The sequence below is a fragment of the Echiichthys vipera genome, assembly GCF_963691815.1.
Source record: "Echiichthys vipera genome assembly, chromosome: 14".
Lineage (NCBI taxonomy): Eukaryota > Metazoa > Chordata > Actinopteri > Perciformes > Trachinidae > Echiichthys > Echiichthys vipera.
The window spans coordinates 18,110,892-18,138,099 of NC_139839.1; the positions used below are offsets into that span (position 1 = coordinate 18,110,892).

At 41.0% G+C, this 27,208-nt stretch overlaps 1 protein-coding gene across 5 annotated transcripts; it reads right to left on the reverse strand.

Moving 5' to 3' along the window:
• Positions 1-1,618: 1,618 nt before the first annotated feature.
• Positions 1,619-26,728, reverse strand: thoc2 (THO complex 2). Of its 5 annotated transcripts, none has more exons than XM_083927458.1 (39): positions 26,604-26,728; positions 23,927-23,982; positions 23,064-23,155; positions 22,857-22,908; positions 22,176-22,246; positions 21,210-21,331; positions 20,986-21,119; positions 20,669-20,829; positions 20,364-20,456; positions 19,960-20,115; positions 19,299-19,471; positions 18,884-19,079; positions 18,761-18,796; positions 18,482-18,612; positions 17,365-17,466; positions 16,203-16,287; positions 14,988-15,081; positions 14,785-14,865; positions 14,570-14,666; positions 13,748-13,865; positions 13,448-13,627; positions 13,174-13,338; positions 12,671-12,946; positions 12,287-12,428; positions 11,865-12,022; positions 11,276-11,404; positions 11,052-11,183; positions 10,736-10,920; positions 9,821-9,996; positions 9,438-9,540; positions 8,860-9,245; positions 8,673-8,731; positions 7,148-7,183; positions 3,923-4,054; positions 3,753-3,819; positions 3,506-3,651; positions 3,221-3,297; positions 2,671-2,717; positions 1,619-2,474 (listed from the first exon to the last, which is right to left on the reverse strand). In XM_083927458.1, exons 1-38 carry the CDS (start codon positions 26,666-26,668, stop codon positions 2,690-2,692), a joined length of 4,692 nt encoding a protein of 1,563 aa, XP_083783584.1. In that variant the 5' UTR covers positions 26,669-26,728; the 3' UTR covers positions 1,619-2,474; positions 2,671-2,689. The 5 variants fall into 5 exon arrangements, 4 of the variants coding, with proteins under 4 accessions (XP_083783584.1, XP_083783583.1, XP_083783582.1 ...); XM_083927457.1 differs by having other exon boundaries at positions 1,619-2,471; positions 7,148-7,213; XM_083927456.1 differs by having other exon boundaries at positions 7,148-7,213.
• Positions 26,729-27,208: the final 480 nt, after the last annotated feature.

The window sequence follows — 27,208 nt, forward strand, 5'->3', positions numbered from 1 at the left end:
CCCGTTTATACTCAGAAAATATCAATTATATGAAAGTAGAGGTCCTCTGAAACTGCTTAGGTGGTGTTATTTTTCAAAAACCTGTCAGACATCGTATACAGCTGACTGTGTTCACTTAGATGCTTGTTTTAAATCAACCACGTGGAACTGCGTTTGTTTCAACTGCCACTATTTTGGATTTTTATAAATTGAAATGAGGTCTGCTTTTAATCACTTAGTGCCATATTGTTGAGATCAAAAACATTATAAATCCTTAAGAGACCACGAGTGACCCCCTTTTCATGTGACGGCATATTCAAAGGGTTTAACTGAGCTCATGGTTTACACTTAGAAGGCATTCTCATGTAAATGCAGTATCTGCAGCTGTGAATTTCATCCCATTTTTTGGTAAATGATAACACACCATAGCTTCTTTGGTTGTGATGAGCTTTCTGTGTCTATGCATTATGCAGAAGGGGAACTGTACATTGAGGAAAGAGCTAGAAATTAAACGTTTGTCAGTTTATATAAGTGAAATTTTTATGAACTGAAGGGGGGAAAAAATCCTACAAATGCTACGAACCATGTACGCCTACATTTGTTTAGTATAACAGACTCTCTCATCCTTTTCTCCCCATAAAGATAAAAGTGCATGTAAATTTGGTGATAGTTCGACCAAACTGCAACTGAAAATGGATCCCGGTTTAGTCTATAGCCCCAGAACAACATTTGATCCAGTTTGGTTTTTAGATTTTTTCCAGTTCATTTGTAACAGTACCTCAACCATGACAGTTGCATGTATGGACATAATGAACCTCTGCGGAGAGGTTGTGTACAAAGGATTTTATTACATTTCCTTAATAAAAGCAGGTTTATATTCATCTTTTGGACTTTTCATCTGTTTTTTTTTTTCTACATGTAAAACAATTACATAAACTGTCAATGAAGACATAAATCTATTATATTTATAAAGGATTATGTTTTCTCTGCAACAGGTGATACATGTCTTATTGCTATAACTTCAACTGACAAAGAGTCAATCTCTACACACAAACTACATGAGTCATTAGTATGGAAACCCATTTGTGCCGGGAAATTTAAAAAATATACAGTTTTTTTTATACTGCATTTATGATGGAGGAGCTGGATAATGATAGAGGGGGAGCAAAAGGGGTTTCAAGGTTGAGCGGATTCAAACCGTAGCCGCTGCAAGGTCATCATGGAGCGCACGCTCTACCAGATGAGCTACCAGGAGTTACCATGACTCGTGGTAAATGGTGACTTCTTAAGCCAAAATCATAAGGAGCACCTGAGGCACACTAGGATACAGAGGGGGGATCAGGACAAAGCCATTATCATAACTTACATGTGGGCGTGTTAAAGGCTGTGACAACCGAGGCAAATCACATTTGTTACTTGCATCCCCTTTAAACAGGGCTCTCCCCGTCAGGATGCACTGACAGTTTGGGAATGCTGCGGAGACTTTTTTTCAGAGACGCATGTATGTGCAGTTTCAATCGTGTATACAGCGGCACACAAACATATGATGACGCTTTCAGAGTTGAACTGATAATCAGTTTCCCGTTTGTGGAGAAGGAAAGAAAGAAAGATAGGAGACAATATCAAAGTGACACACTAGGAAAACTATTATTTATTGGTTTTTGTTCTTTTTTAAAAAAGCTTACACTCATTGAGTACAGCAGGTAAAATCTCCAAAAGTCATTTCGAAACAGTTTTTGGAGTACAGAGCTTCAGAATTTTTTTTTTGTCAGATTTTTCTTTACAATTCTACATTTGAGTCAAGGTCGAACTGGCATTTTTATAAATTATGTAAAAACCTGATTAACACAAAATCACAAAAGGACTGAGGGACATCAAAAGAAAAAAGAAAAGAAAAAGAAATAACATGATGTGAATTTCATGTTACTCTCTTTATTATTGTACACAATATACAAACTGGTCCTTTGTAGCATTTGTCTCACTTTTTTCTATGGTCTTACTCGGATTAAAAGGTGGAGATAAATAAATAAAAAGTATCTAAGTATCTCAAAAGCATATGAGGTAAATGAGTACTGAAAGCATGTTAACTCCAATAAAACGAGTAAAATGCAAAGCCTGACGATGTACAAAAAAAAACAAAATACAAATTTTCAAGCATGAGATTATTGAATCCATGACCAATGTTCCCAAGAGATCATTTCATACAGTAACCACTTTACTAATTAGAATAACATTGTGATTAGAGCAGCACATTGTGCCCATACTGAAGAATTAAAAAAAAACAAAAAAACATTTCTGCTTGTTTACTGTATACTGAAACGGAAAAATAATGAGGTGATCTCTAAGTGGAAATAACTACAGCTAACAACACTGGGGAGGGGAGTTTACAGCAAAACAACACAGGCAGAAATGAGAGTACGAGTTAACGACATAGTACAGATGGAGTTGCAGATGTCTTGCAGAAAAAAACAAAAAACACAGCATCTCCAGTTCTGCTGTGGATCAAAGAGAGAAAATACATGAAATACTGAAAACCGACATGACTCTCACTGATGTGACACACGTGCTGAGGTGGCATTTTTGAATCGGTCATGGAAACGCCACCTTCGTCTTGACATTTACGCCTTCAACCTATATCAGACTTCCGGTCTGCATTGACAGCTCTTTACAAACACGTTAAATGTGTCTTACCTTCACTGATTATGGCACATTATCTGTGCTTGTCAGAGGATTTATGAGTACGGGAGTTAAGGGAAATTAATCAAGGGTGGACAAGTCTTGAATTATTGTCAAAAACATCCGTTTTTGTAATTGAACAGAGACAAACCTGGAAGCATCTAAGCAGCTTCTTTGGATCGTCTGTGATATTAAACAAGTGCAATCCAACACAGTAACGTAAACCCCTAAATGTTTTTTTTTTCCATTTCAGGTAATGAGGAAAACATTTCTTCGGGCTGTGCTGATGAAAAAAAAAAAAATAGGGTGAAAATTGAATTTCCCCATTGCGGGAAGAATAAAGGAATTCTTCTTCTTCTTCTGCTCCACACACGTGGAAACTGGTGCACAAATGTTTACATATTTTTCTAACAGCCAATTTAACCGTCAATGACAATCCAAAATGTGACCTCGAGCCGTGCAGGTAACCCCGACTGATCTGGTGTTCAAAAACTACACCACAGAAAGACGTATCAATATCAAATCTAAAAATATCATTTCCACGTCAATTTATGTTAAAGGATATTGTTTTTTCTCTTCCTTTCCTCCGCTACTGTCCCTCTTCTCTTTCTTTTCAGATTTCTCTTTATCGTGTCTGGACTCCTATGGCACAACAACACAAACAAGTTTGAATTAAAAACAGAGCAGTAGTAATGGAAATAAAGCGTCATGAATATTTTGCACTCATTTACATTTCTATCTATTATTCAAACTATGAAATTGTGCATTTGAAAAGACATGGTTTCTGTGGACAAGATCCTGAGTTAAAGGTCACGTACTCTCCAAACAGAGTGTGACGATCTGAGCTGACCTTTTTGCCTCCGGAGGACGTTCGCTCGGGTTTCACAGACTCGGCCTTCTCTTTGCTGGAAGACTTTGATCTTTTGCTCTTCTCTTTTTCAGCTGAAAGTGGCGAGTCACAGGAAGGACTCGTGCTCTTGCTGTTTTTGGAGGAATCTGGGAAGAGAAGATTTCATTTGTTTTTATTTATTTATTTATTTTTGCACTGTTCTTGCCGGGTCGAAGGGCTACTTCAGATCTGTCGGGAACAAACGTACTTGTTCCATTCTCATCCTTCCTACGTTTGGACTCTAGGCTCATCTCGTGGTCATTCAGAGTATGATCCTTAAGAGAAAAAAACACAACACACAGTATGTTAATAAAAACGACAATATGAACACTCGCTAAAACATTTCCCAAAGTGCACTGGTCTTGTTTGGATACTGACTCTTTTCCTCTCTTTCCGATCCTTTTCTTCCTTCTTCTCTTTGGACCGGCCTTGTGTGTTGTCTGAATCTTTCTTCTCCACCTCCCTCTCTCTGCTCTTGGACCGGGACACTGAATTGTAGTTGACGTGGTGCTGCAAAGACAATTATGTATGAACAGAACGAGACAAACAAAATTAGTTTTATTAATGTACCATAAGTATCCAATTTTTTACTGTGTGGAAGTGACGGGGTCACTCTTATTTGTACGACAACCACAGGCTGGACTTAAACAATAACTTTCCTAACTTTCTAATAGTAAAGAATTTAATTGAAAAAGCCGGCCCAATTGTCAGATACCTGATACAGATATTTGAGTCTGTATTTGTCCGACATCCAATATCCGTATTGGTGCATCCCCTAGTCTTAAAAACACTACAAATGTAAGTCATTATGTTACAAACTGCCCCCGTTGATCTAAGCTGTTTCAATAATGACAGATTATATTTTAATCACAAATCTAGATCCATTACTTGGATTTAAATCTCTTGGAGAGAGTTGTGTATTGATCAAACTGACAAAGTTCTAACAAAAAAACTGACTCAGCCAAATAAAGCTGTGTCTGATTCAAAAATGCATTTAAAGTCTGCACTTTAACACGACACTCAGTGCACTCCCATGTCTCCATCAACATGATTTAACAAATATCAAGAGATGTTTTCACTAAATCCCTTTGGTCCTGACTGACTAAGGGATTAGCGTTGGCTCCCAGTGAAAGCAGAATTCAACAATGAAGTAGGCGATGAATCCTTTCACAGAAAAATGGATGTTGAAAGTAAATTGGATATTCTTTAAAATCGTTGTCCATGATCTATTGTACTATATGTTAAGACAGTGGACACCACCTTATTTTAAATCCCCCTATGTAAGATTTATAAGCAGTACATCAACATTTCATGAATGTTATTACAACACACTATAATGTAGTTGGAAACAGATATTTGAAGGAACTCCTCCTGTGGGCGCCCATGACTGAAGGCTGATGCAAAAACAGACAATGAATGACAACATAACAAAACACAGCTGTAATAACATTACATTAGTTTTCAGATCATATTCTATTAGGGGGGACTTAAAGTAAAGTGTTACCATACAGGACATACCCTCACCGGCCACTTTATTAGGTGCACCTGTCCAACTGCTCGTTAACGCAAATTTCTAATCAGCCAATCACATGGCAGCAACTCAATGTATTTAGGCATGTAGACATGGTCAAGACGATCTGCTGCAGTTCTAACCGAGCATCAGAATGGGGAAGAAAGGTGATTTAAGTGACTTTGAACGTAGCATGGTTGTTGGTGTATTTCAGAAACTGCTGATTTACTGGGAATTTCACACGCAACCATCTCTAAGCTTTACATAGAAGGGCCCGAAAAAAAGAAAAGATCCAGTGAGCGGCAGTTCTGTGGGCACAAATGCCTTGTTTTAGCCAGAGGTCAGAGGAGAATGGCCAGACTGGTTCGAGCTGATAGAAAGGCAACAGCAACTCAAATATCCACTGGTTACAACAGAGGAATGCAGGAGAGCATCTGTGAACACACACCACCACCTACTTTCTAGCAGATAGGGAACAGCAGCACATGACCACACTGACACTTTATTAAGCACCAGGTGCACCTAGTAACGTGGCCGGTGAGTGTACTTCTTTCTGCAAAAAAGTTGAAGATGTCCAACGATAAATATGGTCCTAAGCAGGCACATGCACTTCAGTGACTGTGGCCGTGGTTACACTTGTTTTATTAATGTGACTTCTGTAATAAGATGGGTCAGAGCACGCATGTCCACACTTGACTTGTTGATTTCTGCACGGCTATAACGTATAATAGGTGCATCCAAAGTGGCACTCGGTGCAAGAGAGACTTATTTTACTTATATTTAGTTAATTTTGGAATAGTGGAGGGGGCTTTACACACAAGCTCTGTTGAGGAGAGAGCAGCTGTGTCAGCTGTGCTCCAGCTTCTCGCTTGGGAACTTCTGCGGGGGACGGGGAGTCGAGGGGAAACCCAAGTTTGATAAAAAAAAAATGGTTGCTGTTCTAACACACTGAGATCCAGCCGGGCCACCTGGGCGTGTGGTCTGGCTGATCGGATCCCAGTGCCAGCAAGATCTACATGATCTAGATGTACTGCACAGTTAATGTGTCCAGTCAGATGGTAAATGTTGCATTAAAAAGACAAGTGTAACCACAGAACGGGGTGTTTTTCATTGGAACCGATGGCATTCAGTAAAACCCGACACATTTTAGTCACATATGTATCTAACCCACAAGGGCGTCATATTTGATTGAATCTAAAGGAGAGTAACACTGGCCCTGATCAACAGAAAGAACTGTGGGGTACTGAGATGACAAATATATCAATACTGACACAAGGCTTGAATTACTGCCTCTACCAAATATATTTTTGACTATTTGTACTTAATTTTGGTTTCACATAGTCAGATCTCCACAGGGCTGACATGTCGGGCTGCACCCATTATCCTTCTGGGATAAGAGGAAAAATACTTTGGGTTGTTCGTATTTCTTTAAAAAAAATAAAATTAAATTAAAAAATCACAATCATCTCGGCAAGCACAGGGTGCAGTGACGGTGACCTTGCAAAATAAATAGAGTCTATGACAGGACACACACCCTACATACAGTGAGTCAGACTAGTTGAAGATTTATCTGATGTTTTCTGTTAATCAGTGTCAAAAAACCCCAATTACATCCAAAGTGATTCGCAGTTGTGACAAACAGAATCTGAAGAGACCCACAGCTCTTTGGTGTTTATGATACACCTTTCTGTGATTTTCAAATTGGGTCTACATTATCTGTAAAAGATGCCAAAAGATGAACCCTAATACAAGCTCAGTATTCGTTATACTAACAATCATAAAATGGTTATGTGAAAGGGGTTGCTTGTAGTGATCTGCAGCATCGACAGTCCTAGTAGACAGCCTTTTAGCCCCTTTCTCATTGTTTTTGGCTTTTACATCCAGCGAACTGGTAATGGTGACACATGGATCAATCCATTGTTACTGTCGTTATTACAAAGTGTGTGCATAAAAAAAAAAAAAAGGAGAAATGGAGAAAATCACAGATATCTTAAATAATTTTTTCCCAGAGAGCAGTTGTACGCATGTTTGGCACCTGGACAAAGATAACAGACAATCTGAGAGAAGGTACGAGTAGCAGAGTCGGTTCAAACCTTGGATGTGGACTCCTTGGGTTCGTTGCTATTGTCCTGTAGGGATGAATGGAGATGACAGATGAGCTGGGAGGGGGTGGGGGGGGGGATTGGAAGGAGGTTGTCAGACAGCAGTAGAGAGTTGGAAGAAGGGGGTTGGGATGGGGAGTGGGGTAGTCGGGGCTGGCTGGACCAACAGCATACTTCTCCCTTGACCTCTGACCTTCAAGGACTAAGGCTTTGACAAGGTTATTACATAAAGGAGAGTTCATAAGCTCAACATCTGGAATGTCAATACTTAAAAATAGAAAACCCTGAGCATATATGAAATAACTGCTAGTCATATTACTAGAGACATGTCTGCAATATCAGGCGTTATAATATAAAAGTCCTACAGTGCAGCTGGTATATCAATACATCTAAAGTGCAAGTGCTGTACTTAATGTGTGAGCATGTGCCTGTGTGTGTGTGTGGACAAAATCACTTAATTCTTATGTGCTTAGCTGCATCTCTACATAGGTAACTGTTGCTGTCACTTACAGTTCAGGAATGGATAAGACACAGGGAGCCTATTTCTCTGGTGGGAGGGTAAAATAAAGACCTATCACAAGCTTCCAGTGGTTTGGGCAAGGCTCCAGACGATTCAGGCTTTGCCCACTCTTTCCCTCGCTCGCTCTCTTTGTAGGGGCAGGCTTACTTTCCTCTGCATTTTTGGCTGATTCAAAACTGCAACATTCATTTTCTCCGTTGATCTCAGTAGTCGGTAGCTTGCCAGGAGGTAGTACGACTGTTGATGCTGATGACCGGTAGCTGTGGGGATGGCGTTGCAGGGGAGGGCGCCGGCAGGACTGACTGGACAACGCATCGTGTGACGTGAAGGCGGCATGCAGGCCGTTTTACACAAACGGAGATAGAAGGCGGGCCGATGACTCAGCTGTAGCAGAGATGCGCTTCTACAGCAGAGAAGCTTGCTGGACACCATCCGACACTGTGCTGGATACGGGCACGTCGAGGGGAAAGTAATATACTTCACATCACTTTAACCAGGATATCTTCTCAGCTCGCAAAAATGGGGAATGGGTGAAATCCTGAACACCATTTGCAGTAGTAAAGCACTGCTCTTGGTGTTAAAAAATATATTTGCCATTGGAGAAGGCGAAAGCTCTTGATTTGGCAAGCCACTTTACTTCAGGTGGATTCTCAAAAAGCCAAAAATATAGAAATGCGTAAAAAAATTATTTCTTCTCAAGGCACACTGACTGCTTTCATCAATATAAAAATAGATAAATATTTCAATATGAAAATACTCAATATACACAATATTCTCTTGGCTAAGTCTTTGAGGGGGTTTTCTCTCAAAATATTATGCTGATGTCCATGGAATGCTTTCCAACTCCCATGGATTTGGTGGGGACTTCCAGATGCCATTGCTGCATGTACGACAACTCTCATTGGTGATCTTCAGGTCTGCTGGAATGTGCAACGGCAGGGAACGCTCCGGCAGATAGAGAAGAAACTGGCACAGCCTTCCTCAAGCCATACTAACCTTAACAGACGAGGAGTGGGACGGAGAAGAGTGACTGTCGAGCTTTCGTCTTTTGTGATCTGCAAAGACCAGAAGAGTGATTTGTGTTTAATAGAGCTGCACATTCAACTGCCACCAAACAGCCTCATGACTGACAGACATGGCGGAGAACACCGCAGTAAAACAGACAACCAGAAACACCCCTTACCCCTCTCAGATTCGGCTGACTCAGATCTGGAACCTGGTGACTTGAGGGACCCAGCTACAGCGCTCCTGTCTCCTTTCTCCTTGCTCTTGGACTCCTTGATGGCATCGCGCTCCCTGGATGGCTCCATGGGCTCCCCATTGCCGGCTTTGGCCTTGTCGTCTTTGCTGTTCTTTTCCTCTGCCTTCACTTTCTCCCTGTCTGCCTTGGGGGTCTTCTCCTTACCCTCGCGTGCCGCCCGCTCCTCCTTGCCCGCTCTCTCGTCTCTCTGCTTCTCCCGACGGTTCTCTGCCTTTGTCTCAGGAGTGCTGCCTGGTGTCTTTTCCTTTTTCTCTTTCTTCTCCTTCCCACTTTTCTCTTTGTCGTCCCGTTCTTTAACTGCTTTGGTGCTGCAAAGGGAATCATTTTTCACTTTCAAAACTGTTTCATACTAGATTCTGCTGATCCCAAAAAGGAATTATAGACAGACTTACAGGCAAAACCATTAAGAGGTGGACACAATATCACTATTTGCAATAAGATTTCATGCTTTTTTTTTTTTTTAGATAACTTGGAATAATAGCAACTCTTGAGATAACTACCTGTTGAGAGCACCGTTCCCGTTGCTGGTAGTCACTTTGGCCGCTGCACTGTTGGCTTTGTTCACTGGCTTTGTGGTCCCCTGAGATTTATCCTTGCCCCGATCTGCATTAAAAAAAAGTGTAAAAACTGTATGAGGACAGGATTTAATAATTATTTACTTGCATGCGGTCTTATGGCATTTAACCTATTATTTATGTTTTTTAAGGGGGGGAAAATAAATATCACACATACTCAACAACTACAAAAAACAACAAATCTGAAGATAAAATCTAAACTATATGTGGTACCATACCCTCTTGTACTGTTACTCACTTTTAAACTAAATAAAGTGGTTATGTTTTGCATTCAAAACAGCAAAACTGCTGTGTTTCTAATCACTCACCACCATCCTCTGACGTCCCCTCCTCTGTCTTGCTTGAGCTGGTGGTGGGTTTGCCTGTGCTGCCGGGGCCGTTCTGTTGAGTGGCAGGGGTGGCGCTGCGTGCTGGCTGCTCCTTGTGGTGAAACTCGTTCTCGGGGACCATGTGCACCTTCTGGCCTTTCAACCGACCTGAATAACTGTAAGATGCATAAAAGGTTTGCACGAGGCAGAGACCAAACCAGAACAAGTGTCATATGTTGTAAAGAACTTAAAAAGAGACAGGAAAACACAGGTAACTGAGCCCTGCGCAGCAATTCCCTGCAATTGCAAGCCCCTGCATATTTGGTTTTAAACACGCACAGCCACGGACACTCACTGGGGGTGATCCTTATCTACTCAAGTACAGAATTCAACCAAGAAAAGGAATTTTCCCTCAATCTTTTCAGTTGTGCGCCATCAAACAAATGTGAACAAGTGGACTTCTAAATACACTGTAGCTTGAAAAGACTCAACTGCATTAAGAATCTCACCTTCTACCAATTTACAATGGCCGGTCAAGATTATCCTTCTAATAGGCACTTGAGTTACACGCAAAGGCTGAAATATATATACTAAAGAAACACAAACAGCCTCCCATGTTCACTAGAGTTAAAAACACACCACACAAGTCCATCTTGCAAATTGTTAAAATCTTTAACAGACTGCAACAATCCCTTTTCATAACAAAGCTAAAACGTCTACATTACAGTCACCACTTCCCTCTCCTAGGTGTCTCAACCGATATAAATAACGTCAATACATTTTACTAATTAGATAACACGCACTACTCTTCCTGGAGTACTACATATTCCCACGTTTCCAATTTATTACCGTACTCATTGTAAAGGTAAACTGTATGCTCCACAGAGAGCTGAACAGCACACAATGCTGTGTTACCCCATTGCTAAGGCATAGAGGTCTGGCCTCTTGTCCTTCTCCTCGAGGCAGATCTTGTGGACACGGCACTCCAGCGCTTGGCCCAGGTTCAGAACCTTCGGGTAGCAGGGCAGGATCTTGGTGAGCACGATGAGAATATTCCGGATGTGGGTGTAATCTCCTGTCTCCAGACAGTGAACTGAAGCCTGGAAGGAGCAGAGACAGAGGACTAATCATAGATAAAAACACACCTTCCACAGAGCTCTGACTGCCATTATCTAGACAGAGTAGAGAAATAAATAAAATTAAAGATAAATATTAAGGAAGGGCAGCTCACTTTCGTCAGCATGTAGTGCCATTTGTGCACTACGTGCCTGAAGTTTTCATAATCCAGCTGATCTGCTTTGTTCCCACCATCGAATCCTGTGGCTCTGAAGATGGTCAGGAAACCAGGGTAATTGACGCACTCCTATAACCACACGATAACAAAGACAGAGAGATTAATTCCCAGTGTAATATAAAAGTAAGTGAAAAGTGTAGAGAGCAGATAGACATTGAAACCTTCTCATAGACTGCACGGTCGCTGTGCCAACGGGTCACCGTCTGCAGCATGCAGCTGAGGAAGCGTCCGTAGCGGTGAGACTCATTCTCCGTACAGCTGGCCACGGTGTAAATGATGGCAGAGAACACCTGCAGAGTGACACGATGTAGTGTTTGTTTAAATAACAACGATGTAGTATTTGTTTACATAACAAAGTGTAATGTTTTAAGCTGCATATGAAAAAAGAGCTACAAAGTCTGAATACATTTTGCCAGATAGTACGTGAAAGCTTTGACTTTGAATTTATTACAAATGGTCTTAATAGGCCAGTGGTTATTATACATCCCATCCAGGCTTTCTTTTTATGGTGCACTTGGGAGTTTGGACACTAACACATTTATTCTTTGGTGTTATTTTAATGGATGGTTCTCCTACTTCTGTTCTGCTGACTGGGCCAAATTAGAGCGAAAATTGATTAATCACATTATTAATGTTGAATCGTTTTCTTATAAATCACTTTAGGAAGACCCGCTGTAAAAACGTAGTTTAATTCATTTTCATCATCATAAGTGTCTAAGTGTCTGATCATGTATGTATATCGCGTCTTACCCTGTCATAGCACAGGAGGGTGCAGAAGTTGGGCGTCTTCTGCTGGTGGACCAGCTCGACAAAGCGGGCACAGTACACAGCATCGATGGATGAAAAGATGCAGCGAGGGAACAGACAGAGCTGCAGGAACTTTGTTATGGTCTCGTTCTTTGTGGACTCTGTCAGTGAGCATTTAAAGTTGCATTAGCGACAGAGATGGATCGGTATTTAACATTTAGACATTAGATCTACCTAAAACATTGATGCTGTGTTATGATGCTTTTTCTTAATGTAGTTGCTGTATTTTCGTCAGGGAGGAACCAAACGTACGCTTTGTAATTATTGTGACAGAATGCATATGTATGGTTCTGTTTCCTTCTAACAGCACTGTGGAAGAAATGTGTAGAGTATGATGCATCAATAGTGAAAATTAGGATACTTACTGGCCAACAACCAGTTATCTTTCTCCAGTTTAAGGCGGTGTAGAACCCTTTGGACGTGCTCCAGCTGCTTCTTCTCCTCCTCCTGCAACTTTTCCTGCAGGGCAGTGCAGCGTTCCTTCTCCTTCTTTTTCTTGTTCAAGGGCTACATTGTAAGGAAATAATATTCACACCATAAATACACACCTTCCACCTTGAAATGTTATACTCATTTACATCTCTAATACAATCCCAGTCTTGCACTTCTTATCATTAGCTGCTTTTGGTGATCTAAATGTAGATGGATTCTATGGCTGCAATTATCCTGAGCCACCACGCAGATGCTTCAGTTAATTGGAAGATGTAAAAAAGTGGGGTCTGTTCATCAACAGCTGTGGACCAACTCACTATCTCTGGGTTATCCTCGATGGCCTTGATCTGGACCTTGAGCTTGTTGACCTCACGCTCGTAGGCAGAATGTGGAACGGCCAGGTCGTACATGGTGAGGGACCAGAACGTGGCGTAGAACTGAGGGCGCAGGTCGTCCCAGACCCTCGCTGGATGGAGGGACACTACAGCCTCATGCACCGGTGTCATCACCTGTTCACAGGCTGCCACATACTTGTGTACCTTCTGCTGCTGCCGGTTGCCTTTCTCTGCTTTCTTCAGCTCATCGTACTTAGACTGTGTAGAAAGCATAAAGACAGGAGTCGTTTTAACTTGAAGTAGTTTCTGAGTGATCAATATGATGATGAATTGATACCAATAGCACAAAAAGTCACACAAAAATCTAACTTGGAGTCAGTCGCCTAGCAAAAATATATGCCTGACTATTGGCATGTTTTTTAAGACTAGAATCTCCCTCAATAACAGAAATGTAACATGATCCTCTGACAGAGCCAGCCACTCACCAAAATCTGATGGGCGTACATTGGCCGAGACAGGAAGAAGGCAGCATCATGTGGAGTGTGGAATTGGTTACAAAGGATGTCAATGGAGGGAACCCGCTTGATGTAGTCCTCAGTGCTAAGGTTGGAGGCCAAAAAACCACCAAACTGCACCAGTGTGTCATGACACTGCAGGAGAAATAAATAGTTAGATCAGAATATAAACATTTCTCTTTTGTTTACTTTACTGCTTAAAACAGAGATCAGTTAGACTAACACATTGAGAGAGGGTGCATACCTGGTCATAGAGGTGGCCAACAAGTTTCAGGTGTTTCTCTCCACCCTCTAAGAAAACCACACCATTTCGTTGCTGGGCCATGAGTAAACACAGAGGCAAGGCCAATTCGTGGTCCAGCAGTGCATCCTTTAGACGCTGTGACGACTTCTTAGTGTTCCTGATCTGGCCGAAGTAACCACCCTGTTGACAAAGTCACATTCATAATGACAGTGACCTGAGCTCAGGCGCTGGTCAAGGTGGTCGGACAGATCTTGCCCAAAAGGCTGCATAGGAGAATATACTTGAGTCTATGTATAGTACCTCAGCTTTGAGTTGCTCCCCTCCGGTCATGGCCTCTAACTGCTCTGAGGTCATCTCATCTGTGATCTCAATGCCAGCCATTTTCTGCACCACCTCTTTCAGGATCAACAGGTCAAAACTGCAGGGAGAGGAGGGGAGTTTAAAGCAAAGCACATTTAGACGCAGAGGGAGAGGAGCGATAGTCAGGCATGTGGTGTCAAAAAAAGACCATGGGCTCTTCCCAACACACTTTTAACTGCGATATTCAAGTCCATGTGAATAAAGCGGCTGCTTTAGAGCTTTGATTCTCTTCCCAAACTCCAATGGGACTAACTCGGCCACGGAGGTTCAGGTCAGGTCGAGCTGTAATTTCTTAAAATTCCCTCAGGCTTTGATTGGGTTCGGTTTGCGGCACGATTTCCCTGAGATTTTTTTTATTTATTAATGTTTAAATGCAAACCACATAGTCTGTGTAATGTCATGAATAATGTATGGGCTGTGTATTGCTGTGTGACCTCCATTCTCTGGATAAAAAAGCAACGGAAATTCAGGTTTTTAATTGGGCCCGGGCCCAAAACTGCTGCTGTGGGTCGAGCTTGGACAGAAACTATACTGGTTCATGTAGGACCAGGCCTGATTTTTTGGGGGGCCGATTGCTCTAGACTGCTGTCGTATTATTGCATTAAGACCAATTGCAGAACACGTTGTAGTAACTCAACTAAGAAAGGAGCGATTGTTCGTTAATATAGGTCATAATGTGATTTGCAGTGATAATAAGGACTCAGTGGTGCTTGAACTCATGAAAATCAGTTATCCTATTACATGTTGTTTCAAATGACTTACCTCTTCCCTGCTTTTAGCTGATTGGTGACATATTGAAGAAGGCCAGCCAACTCAATCGGGTATTTTCTGAACACGGCTCCACACAGACTTGCCAGGCCTTGGATGACAAGATGAACAGGTGTCACGTTAGATACTCATTAAAACATCAAACAGTTTTTCTCCTGTTTCATGCAAATGGGTGAAGTGACTACTGTACAGTAACTGAGGCCACATACTCTGAAGCCATGAGGAGATGGTGGTGTCGTCATGCTTCATCTTCTCCTTCTCAGGATTAGCCAGAGCCTCGATGATGCAATCTGAAGACAGAGTTAAGTGGGACAACATGGAAAAAAGAAAGACAAACACCCCACTGCGTCCATCAACACATTAGTGCATATGTTTTTGGCTGGCTGAATAAAGAGGGAACAGTGTAGGATACAGGCCAAGACATCATAGTTGAGGGATGTGAGGTATTTTAAGGAGTCCACCACTGGAACGATGAGGTTGTCGTACCATTGGATCTGGGACAGCATCTGATTTACAACAGGTACAAGGAGGGAATAAAACATCAGCAACTATAGAGGCTATACATTATACCTAACCTGATTCTACCACTTTACCTAAACTGAGTGGCTAAACAAATGTAAGTCATCGTTATCGACACCGATGACGACGCTGAAAATGTGTGGAAATCAATATTTCAAACAGACATATTGATTTTGTGCTTCCATTTATTCACATCATTGTATCCCATACATTCGTTTTTCACATGATCGTTAATATTTTTTGCTCTTGTTTCTGTGCGATGAAGGCCGAAATACACGGGTGTGCATGGACGAGCTGCTACAATGTCCACAGAAGCCGAGGAAAGACAGGTGAAGGTAACATCGTCAGGTAACAGGCCCCGTAGCGAATGACACGCCAACATGTGCTGACGGAATATTTTGGAAGAAGCTAATAAAGAGAGTAACAGGTAAACCAGCTTTAAACTTGGCATATTTTCTTTCTGAATAAGTGCTGTGCGGAGGATCTAATTTATGCCAATGTGAAGAGTGGTTCATGTGGATTTTGAAAAGTAAACTGAATAAAATATTTAAAGAAACTTTAAAATGTTTGATTTGAAAAGCGATTTGTGTGGCGGTAGAAAACGTTAGGTTTGGTTCATCAAAATATAAATAATAGGCCATCTATTTATTTTTATCATGTTGCATTTGTCCATTTGTATATGTAAACATTTGTTAATATTTAGTTTTGTGCTAAATATACAATGAGTTCGAAGTAAATCGACTCAAATTAAATGTTTAATTTACACCATAATGCTGTACTGTGCACCAACTGATTGATTGAGTGTGATTGTGTCAGTGCAGCAGGAGTAGTGCTAATGTTTGAGTTTTTACCAAGCTGGCTGTACATTGATTTATGAATGCATGATATATAAGCAGAGCACTAGGTGTAAGCAATTCCCAGTTCAGATGCTATATAACCAGGGAATGGGTGGGCCAGAAAAATATAGTGGTTATAACGAGCGAGCAAAGATGCTACACGCTGTAGAACACTGATTATTTTCTCCTGCAAAATCTGTCTTTGAAGTTTGTTGACGTCATTCAAAATGGAACTTAAGTAGAATAAAATCCTCACAGCAAAATACACTTACATAATCAAAGAGGATGGTGGGATTGCTATGGCTAAGCTTGCCAATCTGCCTTCCAGATTGTTTCACATTCTCTTTGGTCAAGCGCCTAGGGAGGGGAGAAAAATACAAGACGGGAAAAAGCAGATTAAAAACACAAGACGATGTAAAAAAGTGCTGCAAGCTAAGACAATCACTTCTGGAGGCCTCACAGCAATTGGGAAATGCTCTTATGTTTGTCAGTGTAAGAGAAAAGTAGTGTCATTGATTCCTTCAATAGCAGGACAGTGTCAGAAAAATGACTCAGCAAAAGTCAAACAAAGGTACAGATGATTGCTCAAGTCATTTTCACATATGAACCCTGGACAATGTCAGGAGGCTCAGGTCCAGAGAGAGTCCGGAGTTTCCCCGATCACACATGTAGCACACAACAGATGAACCTCCGTGTCAGATGCATTCTCCATTACTGGAAATATTCTGTTTGGTTTAGATGATAATACAGTCAGACAGTCAAAAAATATATTGTTAAAAAGAACTGCGTTGTGTCAGTGCGTGTCTGACTGGCACCTCCTGTGTTGCCCCACTGCTCTCTGCTGTGAGCGCTGTCCTACACACAGTCTGCAGGCGGACACACAGCCGACAATCCCCAGTGGGCGCAGTGCGAACGTTTGCTCCACAGACAGCAACCACGATGTTGCGTGTATTGTTGTGGACACCTGCAGCCACTTTACAGGTCTGCAGCTGTCCACAGAGCGTGTCTGGGGCCAGTCTGTAACGCATCCATCTTGTCAAGATCTTGTCTGTTGTCGGTTAATGATCGGTTAACTGGTGATGGACATCGGTCAGAAACAAAAAAGTATCCCTGGTTAATTTAGTCATAAACAACAGTGTCTTTTGCAGTGCTTTGAATTTGCTTGAGGATTTTCGCCATAGGCCCTTACTGACAAAAGTTTCAGCTTGTCTCTCCAGTGAGACATTTTTGTTGCCGTCTTTGTGTAAATCACCCTTCTTCTTCTTCTACATCCCTATTTGCTCTCTGTGCGGTTAGTAACGGGGAGCTGGCAGGGTAAACTCCATTTGATGCCCGGCTCGACTGAACATTTGCATTCTCACATACAGACCACTCCTCTGCATGTGTGAAAGGGGCTACAGTAATGGTACTCTGGGTTCTGCAAAAATGACTTACTTCATTATGTATTTGGCCCTTTCCACAGTCTGAGCTTTGACTTTAACCAACAGTGGGTGGCTGGTATATGTCTCATTCTTCCATTGTCCATATAACCGGTACCTGAGGGAGCACAGAAAGAGGAAGCACAGTTAAAACATCTATGCAGCATTCAACATTAGCAGGATTGGCAGAAGAAGACAGAGCAATCGTAAAAATCCACACACTTTCTCACAGTAACCTTTGAGGGAAACAGTTTGATCATAAACCAAATGTGTCAGCTAGCAAAGCTTGCAATTCAAAGCAGTCCTTGAATTGAAATTAGCCACCTCCTGTCTAGTCTGAATAGTTGCAAGATAACAGATGGGTTCAATTCTGCCTCATTTGCAGTCAACCATTCAGTTTAATAAAAAAGGACGGCTCCTTAACAGTATATTTATGCCGCTTTTTCACAGCATGGTATGGCTTGACTCAACATTTTTGGGCTTTTCATTAGCAAAAGTTGTGGATGGTACCCAGAAGGTTTCAAGCGATCTGAACAGACACTAGAAGGTGGAGGCAGAACACTGCAGACCACCGATTGGTCAGAGAGAATCTCACTAGTGCGGCACAGCCTGCACAAACACGCCATTTTATTATATTATATTTTTTAAATGAGCCATATCATACAGTGGAAACAGGGCATTACTCAAAAATCAGATCAAGTAATTTGCTGTATGTCATATATGGAGCAAGCAATGTCAAAAATGTAATTAAGATGCATCAACGTGCTGAACAATAAAGGGCACTGACACAGCAGGGCAGAAATAAACTGCGCTTCTTGTCTAGTTTCACTTCATATCACATCTCTCCTTTGACAGTGAATAATCTCTGTGACAGTGAAAAGGTGTGTTCAGTAACTATAAAAGTTGCATTATTGGCTGTGACAAACTGACAATTAAAGTAACACAAAACCTTTGGGTTTGCTAAATACAGGGGTTAAAGCAAGAGCCTGAAAAGTTGTACAGGAGGAAGTATGAGTGTGTGTGTGTGTGTGTGTGTGTGTGTGCGTGTGCGTGTGTGCGTGTGTGCGTGTGTGCGTGTGTGCGTGTGTGCGTGTGTGCGTGTGTGTGTGTGTGTGTGTGTGTGTATATCTCACCTGTGCTGGTAGGGAAAGAGTTTGAAGAGACCCCACAGTTCCTCAGACATGCAAGCATTGCACTCCATTAGAGAGAGAGAAGGGAGTAGCACCTGGTCTGCAATGCTCAGGAAACAACTCAACAGTGTTTCCTGCAATAAATAAATGCATAAATCAACATTGATACGGTCCTCAAAGTAACATATACTACAGACATAAACTGGCAGATCAATTCAAGCAAAACCACAGTGTTTTTTAAATATGAATCTAGAGTGCAGTCCTCAATAGTTTTATACCTACCATTTTGTCTTTGACATCAGCTCTGTCATTTTGGTACTGAGAAGCAAAGAACACTGGTCAAAAAAAGACTTTGTGCAGATGAAGTAATGCAGTGCATGTAGCGTAATGACCGTTTTTTTTTACCTCTTTCATGAATCCCTTGCCCAGACGCACAATCTTGGCGAAGAGGATAGGGTCATGGGAGAGATGAGGGCCAAGGTAGCAGATCATGCTGAATGTGTCTCTGCGTAGGTCCTCGAAGCTCTCTGCGGGTCGCGGGGCCCGCTTGTTCCTTAGTGGGTGCATCACACATCCCTTCGCCCCTTTTGGAAGGCCCGCTCTGTGAGGAAAAGACAAGCATGTCAGAGCCTGCAATTTCTTTCCTTTTTGTGGCTCAGATGTGTTTTTTATTTTTTACTGAACTTGTATGCTTGAAATATTGGCACTGCGGGAAGTTAAAGTAGTCCAAGTTCAAGCTGTGTGATAAGATGTACTTGTGCATGCTTTCTGGTCTGGCGACACATAGTGAACAGTAAGTGAAACGTGAAAAAATCAGCACCTTCTATAAAGAGGCTCCACAGTCAGGTGCACGAGCTGGCAGAGTGCCAGTGCAATGGCCTTGTGAGAAGTAGCATAGAAGTGCGGCATCTGGTCCATAATACTCTGGGCGTGGTGCCAGTCTCCAATTCTTAATAGAGCTTCCAAAAGACCAAGCTTCTGGTTATCAGGTGGCTGTGGGGACAGAAAAAGGAGTAGTAACTAAGGGGTGGATTGCACAACTTTTGCAGCAACAGAACCTGTACACATGAGATAAAAGGAAACAGTGTAATTGTCAAAGCACCCACAAAGGAAGAAATGCCCCTTTAACGGCATCGCCATGCATATAAGGCTTTGATTCTCCAGTGACATTTGCCCTCATTTAGATTAGGTAATATGCACACATTTGGCACAAAATTGCTCCCTTTCTATGCTAATAAACCTTGTTGCAAATACAGTCCATGCAGTTACAGTGAAATTATTAGCGCCTTCAGAAGGTTGGGGGTAATGAAGCGTATTTGTAAGAGGTGTCTCCTGTTTCATTCATGCCATCTTCTTTTAAATTCTGATGGTGGACATTTGAAAGTCCCAAAAGCACTGATAAGAAAAGTGACAAAGCAGCGTTCAGAGTAAGTTACACCATTCCTCCAGAAGAGGCTTATATTTACAACGTCTTTAAATACCTTGTCATTCTTCTCCTCCTCCTTTTCTTTCTCCTTGTCTTTGTCTTCACTTTTCTCTGAAGGCAGCACAACCATGACCAGCTTGCGGGCAATCTGTTTGGCCTCTGAGATATCTCGTTTGTGTTCTTCTATGATGGTGGCATCTACTGGCATAAGCTGGAATGACAGAGGCAAAAGAAGAACTCAGTGGTTTCATATTTGATGTACCTGGAATAACATTTTAGATGTTGTATTTGATACAGAAGGTCTGATATTACAATAATGTGAATATATTTGTCACATAAATCCTCCTGAAGACATCACAGCTTTAGGTTTGCAAAACTCATATTGCCAAATTCTGACTGATGTAGAAGTAAAATGATTGGTGAGTTCTTTTAACTAATGTGACAAGTAGCTGGACTTACATGTACGTAAAGATCGTCCAGCTCTATCAGGTTATGATGAAGCAGAGCAGCAGCAATGTGGTAGAGTGACTTTGGGGTTTCCTCATTGGGTTCCTGAATAAGACACAGTAAAAAGAATTATCATCAAAAATTCAAATAAAAATGACAAATGAAATATGACAGTAAGACAGTGTTCTGCCATTAAAGATATGGGGCAACAGGCTTGGCAAACACACTACAAAATCACTAGGAGACATTTTAGATTATACATGAAGCTTCTGGACACATCTCCATTACCTATGAATATCCATTCTTGTCATTCTCACCTGGTAGAATTTGAACTTAAAGCCCAGGATGTGGCAAAGGGTGAGTGCCTCACACATGTAGCACTTGATGAGAGCCAAGAAGAACTCATCTTGGTCAGATCGGCTCTCATATACCTCCAGGATTATGTCCAAAACACGATTAGGGTCCAAGTTGAAACATCCTGCAGGCATAAGAAGTGGGGGGTTAGGCATCTGATCAATCTGATCCATTGTAAATTTTCACAACAATGGCAAACACACTCAACAAGGCTGTAGCTAAAGACATAGTAGGACCACATTCAATGCAGTCACAGTGAAAATTAGTTATTATTAGGTACCTATGAGGGACTTGATGCTCTCCAGGACAAGTTGGCTGGTGATGTTGCCTGAGAGGTCTTGGCCAAGCTCGGTGATTAGTTTGGCATAGCCCTCATTCTCCTCCCTTAGCAGGTTAAACTTCTGTTGCTTGTAACTGAGGATAAATTAAAGATTACAAAAATGAAATGCACCTTTTCTGTTTATACATGTCTACATCTCTACTAAACTGTAGCACTCTACTTACAATAGTTTAGTCTTGATTTTTACAATCTTCTGATTAAACTGATGGGCTTGTTTTATAAGTCCAAGAGACTCAAGGGTTTCTGGATCCAGTCTCTCTTTCAGGATTGCCTCCGGAACACAAAACTGAAATGAATAAAAGAAAACTTGATCATTTGTTTGTTTAAGTACGGACACAAATAACAGACCCGGGTATCAAGGTTAGTACCGTATTTTTTGCACTATAGGGCGCACTTGATAATCCGAAGCGCCTTATACATGGATTCATTCTGGTTGTGCTTACTGATCTCAAAGCGATTTCATGTGGTACACAGTGGTAAGTAAAAATGTTTTAGTAGGACTTTGGTAAACTACAAAGCGGCACAGCTTGCAGCATTACGGCTGCCGTAGCCTGGAGCGTCGTACTGTGCTTCACAATAATATTACAGTGTGTGTGTATACGTACCTGGCACCTGTCGAAAGACACGCTTACGACGCAGACTTTAAACTCGCTCATTAACGTTTGAACAATGCTGTTATTGTGAACGCGTGTAATAATGTTTAACGGACTGTTTTGTTTTGCTTAATGTGCCTTATAGTTCGGTGTGCTTTATATATGAAAAAAGACCAAAAACAGACTAGTCATTGACCGTGAGCCTTATAATCCAGTGCAACCTATAGTGCAAAAAATACGGTACTGTAGCTATGACAACAATAAACAGTGATGTATACTTCATTCAAAGTTCAAATATTGGTATATACCAATTACACATGGCACATTCAGGACAACAAAAATGAGTAAATATCAGTGACAACTGAGTAAAATGCCAGTTCATACAAGCTCTCATATATTAATAATACAAACGGTTTCCCCAGGCAGCCTTTGTATTCTATTCTAAGTGTGTGATGTGTATATGTGTATTATGTTTATATAACACGTGTGTCTGTTATATAAAATAACTTGATGTTAATACAGAAATAGCATTCTTACCAAACATGCTCCCACCAGTTGGGTGTAATGGTCGCGTTTGACTTTTTCTTCCAGTGCACCAGTCTCTAAATCTGTGGAAAATATAATTTAAATAACATGATGAGAGTTAAAATGTCCAGTTTCCTAAACACTAAAATATTGTATTTCATACTATATTTGACTTCCTCCTAATGCAGTACTTCAGATACAACAACTCAACAGGGTTTCCTCCAGTATATTACAGGCCCATATATATAAGTTGACCACCCACTGGGCTTAAGAATCAGGTATTTCTTTTTAAAATATATTTTTTAACATGATTTTTAATTCAAGATGTGTTTAAGGAGTGTTGAACTTCTACTCGGAGAAACTCATGAGTATTTGTGTGAATAACAAGAGGCAGAGAAAGAGAGAGAAAAACTATTCTTAGATACGTTCTGCTGTCATTTCTGCTTGTGCGGTTTCCCACAGACACGCACACTCACACAGCAACAATGAGAGCGACTGTGTGTGTTACGGAGAGTAGAAATCAGCAGTAATAGGGAAGTGCGTTCATATCGCCACATCATCAGTACGGGGCGATACTTTACAGCTTTACAATAACCTATCATTATCGGCCCAAGATGAGAATATATCCATCCTAAGCAGCAAGTTTTCTGGGGGAAACCCTGCTTAATGTTTAAAATACAAATCCAAATGTACCTAGTATACTGAACACATCTGCTAAAATTGATGGCATGTCATCTCGGAGTTCCTGAAAGCAGAAAACAAAGTTAACTGACATTTCCAGACATAAAATAATGTAGAAATGCTGAACTCCAAAGCTTTGTCTCTGTATTTATAAACAGCAAAAACACTTCAACGTGTTCATTTTTGTTTGAACCTTTAAACAAAAAAAAGCACATGTACCATCGTATCCCCAAGGACGTTGGCGGCAAGATCCAACTTCAGGTTGCCGTTTACAACTTGCCAGCAGAGCTCGTATAAGGCGGTCTGTATATCTGGAGGGGTAAACGGACAAGACGCAGTTCACCTTAAACTGAATTGACAGAACTGACAGAGACCCTTTGATATTAAATGAGAAAACGACACTAAAGTGGATAGGTCTGCGTTAGCTTTGCACAACTAGACGCAGTCATTTTCATTCCTCTTTGAAAGTCTAGCCAAATATTCTGAATGGCATTGAGGCACTGCACTTTATCAGACTGGCAGTAGGGAGACGTGGTGACAATCAACTTATTCCACTGAAACAAACACACTGTGCCTGGGCTATCTGCAAGTCACAGCTTGACTGAGAGCTGTCATATTAAGAGAAGGTTATCTGCAGTGTGGAAGGATTTTGAGGACCTGGAGAATTAAAAAAAACAAAAAAAAACAGTTGTGTGTGTGAAAAGTGTAAAGGGGTTGGATAAATTTTCCATTGAACATAATAAATGTATCAGCAAATATACATGACATAAAATTATAATCAACTTTGTGCCAATCCATAGGTTACTGATGCATTAATATCATTACATCCATAAATACACTTTTATAGCAGTTTTGCCATCATAAACATTTCACATATATACTGACTAACTTGAGTCTGACATATATTTTACCTATTGAAGTCTAACTTTTTAGTGCATCATTTTAAAATATTTCTGTTTCTTACATAGCTGATTGGTTCAAACTACAGCAATTCCCATGATGAATCTGTGTCTGTGTGTAAATAGGTTGACAGGCAAACACAAAAGGAGTGTATAACGGAGTTGAGGTCATTCTGAACTTACCTCTAATCTCACTTCCATGATCTGGTTTCTCTGTGAGTTCTTTGCAGAGTTGTACGCTATGAAAACAGAAAACTCTGGTCAGTTACAATACTCAAACATGACAATGCAAAGCCTTTAAAACGGCCTATATTTACCATATAAAGTCACTCTAACACTGATTTATACAGCTTACCTAAAAACAATGCAAACGCAGTGGCTTCGTTGATTAAAATGACCTGCACACCAATATTCTACTAACATCTGGGTTACTACACCATGCCAGGTCAAACACAGCGTGGTTGATATTCAGGCTCACAGGTCATTTTCACTTCCTCAAGCAAAAAGATAAAGCATTGACTTAGGTTGGGCGATCGGCTGAGCAGATCACCATTTGTGTTTTTGGTGCTTTTTGTCATCTTATTGTGCTAATTTATTGGTCCTCCTTTGAAGAACAAGTGGGAGACACGGTTCAGCGGGCAGCTGGCACAGCGGTAAAATGATGTGTGGAGATCTGGTTATGCAAGATTACTCAGCGACAGATTTTCATTTAGTGAGCTAATCCAGTAGCACAAAGAGGCCAGCAACAGCGGGGAGAGAGAGCAGAGGAAAGCTACAGTGTGCAGAGCCAGCATATGTTCACATCTAACTATGAATTAAGGGCTTATTTAAGCCACACCAGAGTTGGCGATTGTTGGAACAGTGGAAAGACAAACCAAAACAGTTTTGATGAGGATAATCTTGTTTGTGTTGAGTTTGAATGAAGGAGGAACAAGGCAATTGAGCTAGTCTTAGTTTGGTGAAAGAGAGAAACTTGAATTCAGGTGTATGATCGTATTTTTCAGTTTAATAAGGAAAATTGTTGCAGGAATATTTTAACATATCCCCCAACCCTACACTGAATCCATTTTGCACTCTAACCTCTCTGACCCTGTTAATTAATACAATTGTTTCAGTAGCACAGCTGATTGATAGACACATAGTAATCAAAATGGAAGACATTACTATGCAATAACAATGGGATACTTTGTTATTATTGGCACATGGGAATTTCCCTTTCACTAGCTGCCCCATAGTGATGTTACTGCACACAGGATGGCATCCTTCAAGTAACTGGGAGTCTGTAGGGTTTGTCTACACAGGGACTTTAACCACAACCCTCCGCCTAGAGGATTTGCCCTGTGCTGCCCTGACAAACACACACTATTAAGTATTTAGCTGTTTTTTGTAAAGAAAGGCATTTCTTCAAAATGATTAAGTACCTTATGTGGCTACTGCCCGGATTGCTGAGAATTTGTTAAATAAGTTTCAAAGTCAGTGCACATGAGGGGAACTGTATCATCTGTATTGTGCACGTTTTAAATGCATGTATGAGGTTTTTTTTCTTCTCCGTAGGAACGTTTAACAAGTTGCTAATTTGCTGCAACTATCTAAAACAATTTTCTGTTGACGTGATTTCAGCTACAGACACAAGTTGGATGTATACGATTAAGAATGGAGTAGTTTGACATGGTGCATTTTACTGCAGGCCTTCTTTAAATATGCAAGGCCTACAGCCACCGATCGTAGCTTTAGCACTGAGGATGAGCCTATTGTGTATCAGTCTGTACGTGATGGCTGTGAGGAAAATAAATGAATTTAAGTCTTTAAGCGACGTTTTCCATTGTAATATAATGACACGGCTAACATCTCCATTCTGGCCTGGGTTTTTATTAGCAGATGGAGTCGCCTATGCGTCGCATTTTACGCCGCGTCGACATAGTTGTACTCGCTGTCTGGTATCGTCGGTTAGTTTAGTATCGACATGTAGTTACACCCATGTCAATTATCACGTTACTAGTTCACTAACTGATGGATTAACGCGTCACAAATATCTAGCTTGATGTTAGCTGACAAGGTAACGCGTTAGCTGCGTTACAGCGGTCTCTTTACACAACACTTTGTATTTCAGAGGAGAAGGTGAATCAAATAAAATCATTAAATGTCAGTTGATGTACTTTTCTATGCCACCGTGCCGAGCGTTAGTCAATAGAACGTCCGACAAACCGTCGACAATCCAGATGCTGTTGCTAACGTTACAGCTAACGTTCTGTTAGCGTTAGCTAGCGCACTTGCTATTACGTTATGTCAAGATCCCTGTTTTCCCTCCACTCAATTACAGTTAACCTCACTGCCAACACTACAATACGCTGATTACGAAGTGTTTTTCGTTTCATTGTCTGATGACAGGTAACACTGACTAACTATCCATATTTGGTAACAAATTCAATTCAATTAAGAAGCTGGAACTAACGTTATAGCGATGTAGCCGGTGAAGTGAGCTACTTGGATGCTAACTAGCTTAGCTTTGATAGCCACCGTGTTTACAATCAAAGGAGTGCTTTAGTAGCAAGCTAGCACAATCTGCTAGCATGTAGGTAACGTTAGCAAGTGAAGTTAAGTTATCGACTCCCTTCAATGAAACGGATTTAACCGACTGTCTGTTATTTAGATTATTTGTTTATTTATCTTCAAATAGCTGTGTTAATTAACGTTATGAAGTGTTGTTTAGCCTGCTAACGTTACCGCACATAGTAACCCCAGCGAACACACTTGGCCTTACATTGAAACGCTAGCTGCGTATTTTTGTACGACTTTAGCTTTATATCAGCCGACTAAACGACTGTAACCTCTGACAGTATATTGAATAAGATCTACTCACAACTCGTGTTTTCCTGATTTTTCCCAGTTTTTGATCCATTCACCAGGGAGGATAAGTGTCGCCATCTTCCATACACACAGCCCGGATGTCTAATTCATCATGGCACTCACAGGGTCAAATGTGGTGGTTAGCTGCTGCCGCTGCTAGCTCGCTGTTGCATGGTGGGACGCTCAGGGCTGTCTTCTCCGAGGGCTTTGTTACTACGGAACTTCGTGTTCCAAGAGGGGCAATGTTACCAACTAAGTGCACGCCAGGACTCTGTTTGGTCCCACTTTTAAAAATGCAATTCTAACCATTTTCAGATGTTTGACTATTATAAAATAACAGAATTGCAAAATCATATCTCCTTTTTTGTGCGTGCGATTGCTACTTGGATTGAACATAATAGTACTGCACTGCACTTTTGTCATCTTATCATGCCAACATTTGCACGTTGAATGTGTGAAAGCACAACGTTTAATTATATTGTTAGACAAAATATGAATTTTTGGAAATCTTAGCATTAAATACGGATTTAACTAGAATGAAGACAGTCTTTCTATACCACCCTCAAATTGCATTCATATGTAGGGTCCTGCACCTAGTTTGCAAGTATGGATTCAAAA

Coding starts and splice junctions, on each gene's coding strand:
- thoc2 (XM_083927457.1), bottom strand. CDS start 26,668: ATGGCGACACTTATCCTCCCTGGTGAATGGATCAAAAACTGGGAAAAA. Junction 22,909..23,063: donor ACGTCCTTGGGGATACGATG/GTACATGTGCTT, acceptor TTCTGCTTTCAG/GAACTCCGAGATGACATGCC. Junction 11,405..11,864: donor CCCTCCTGTGCTATGACAGG/GTAAGACGCGAT, acceptor GTCACTCTGCAG/GTGTTCTCTGCCATCATTTA.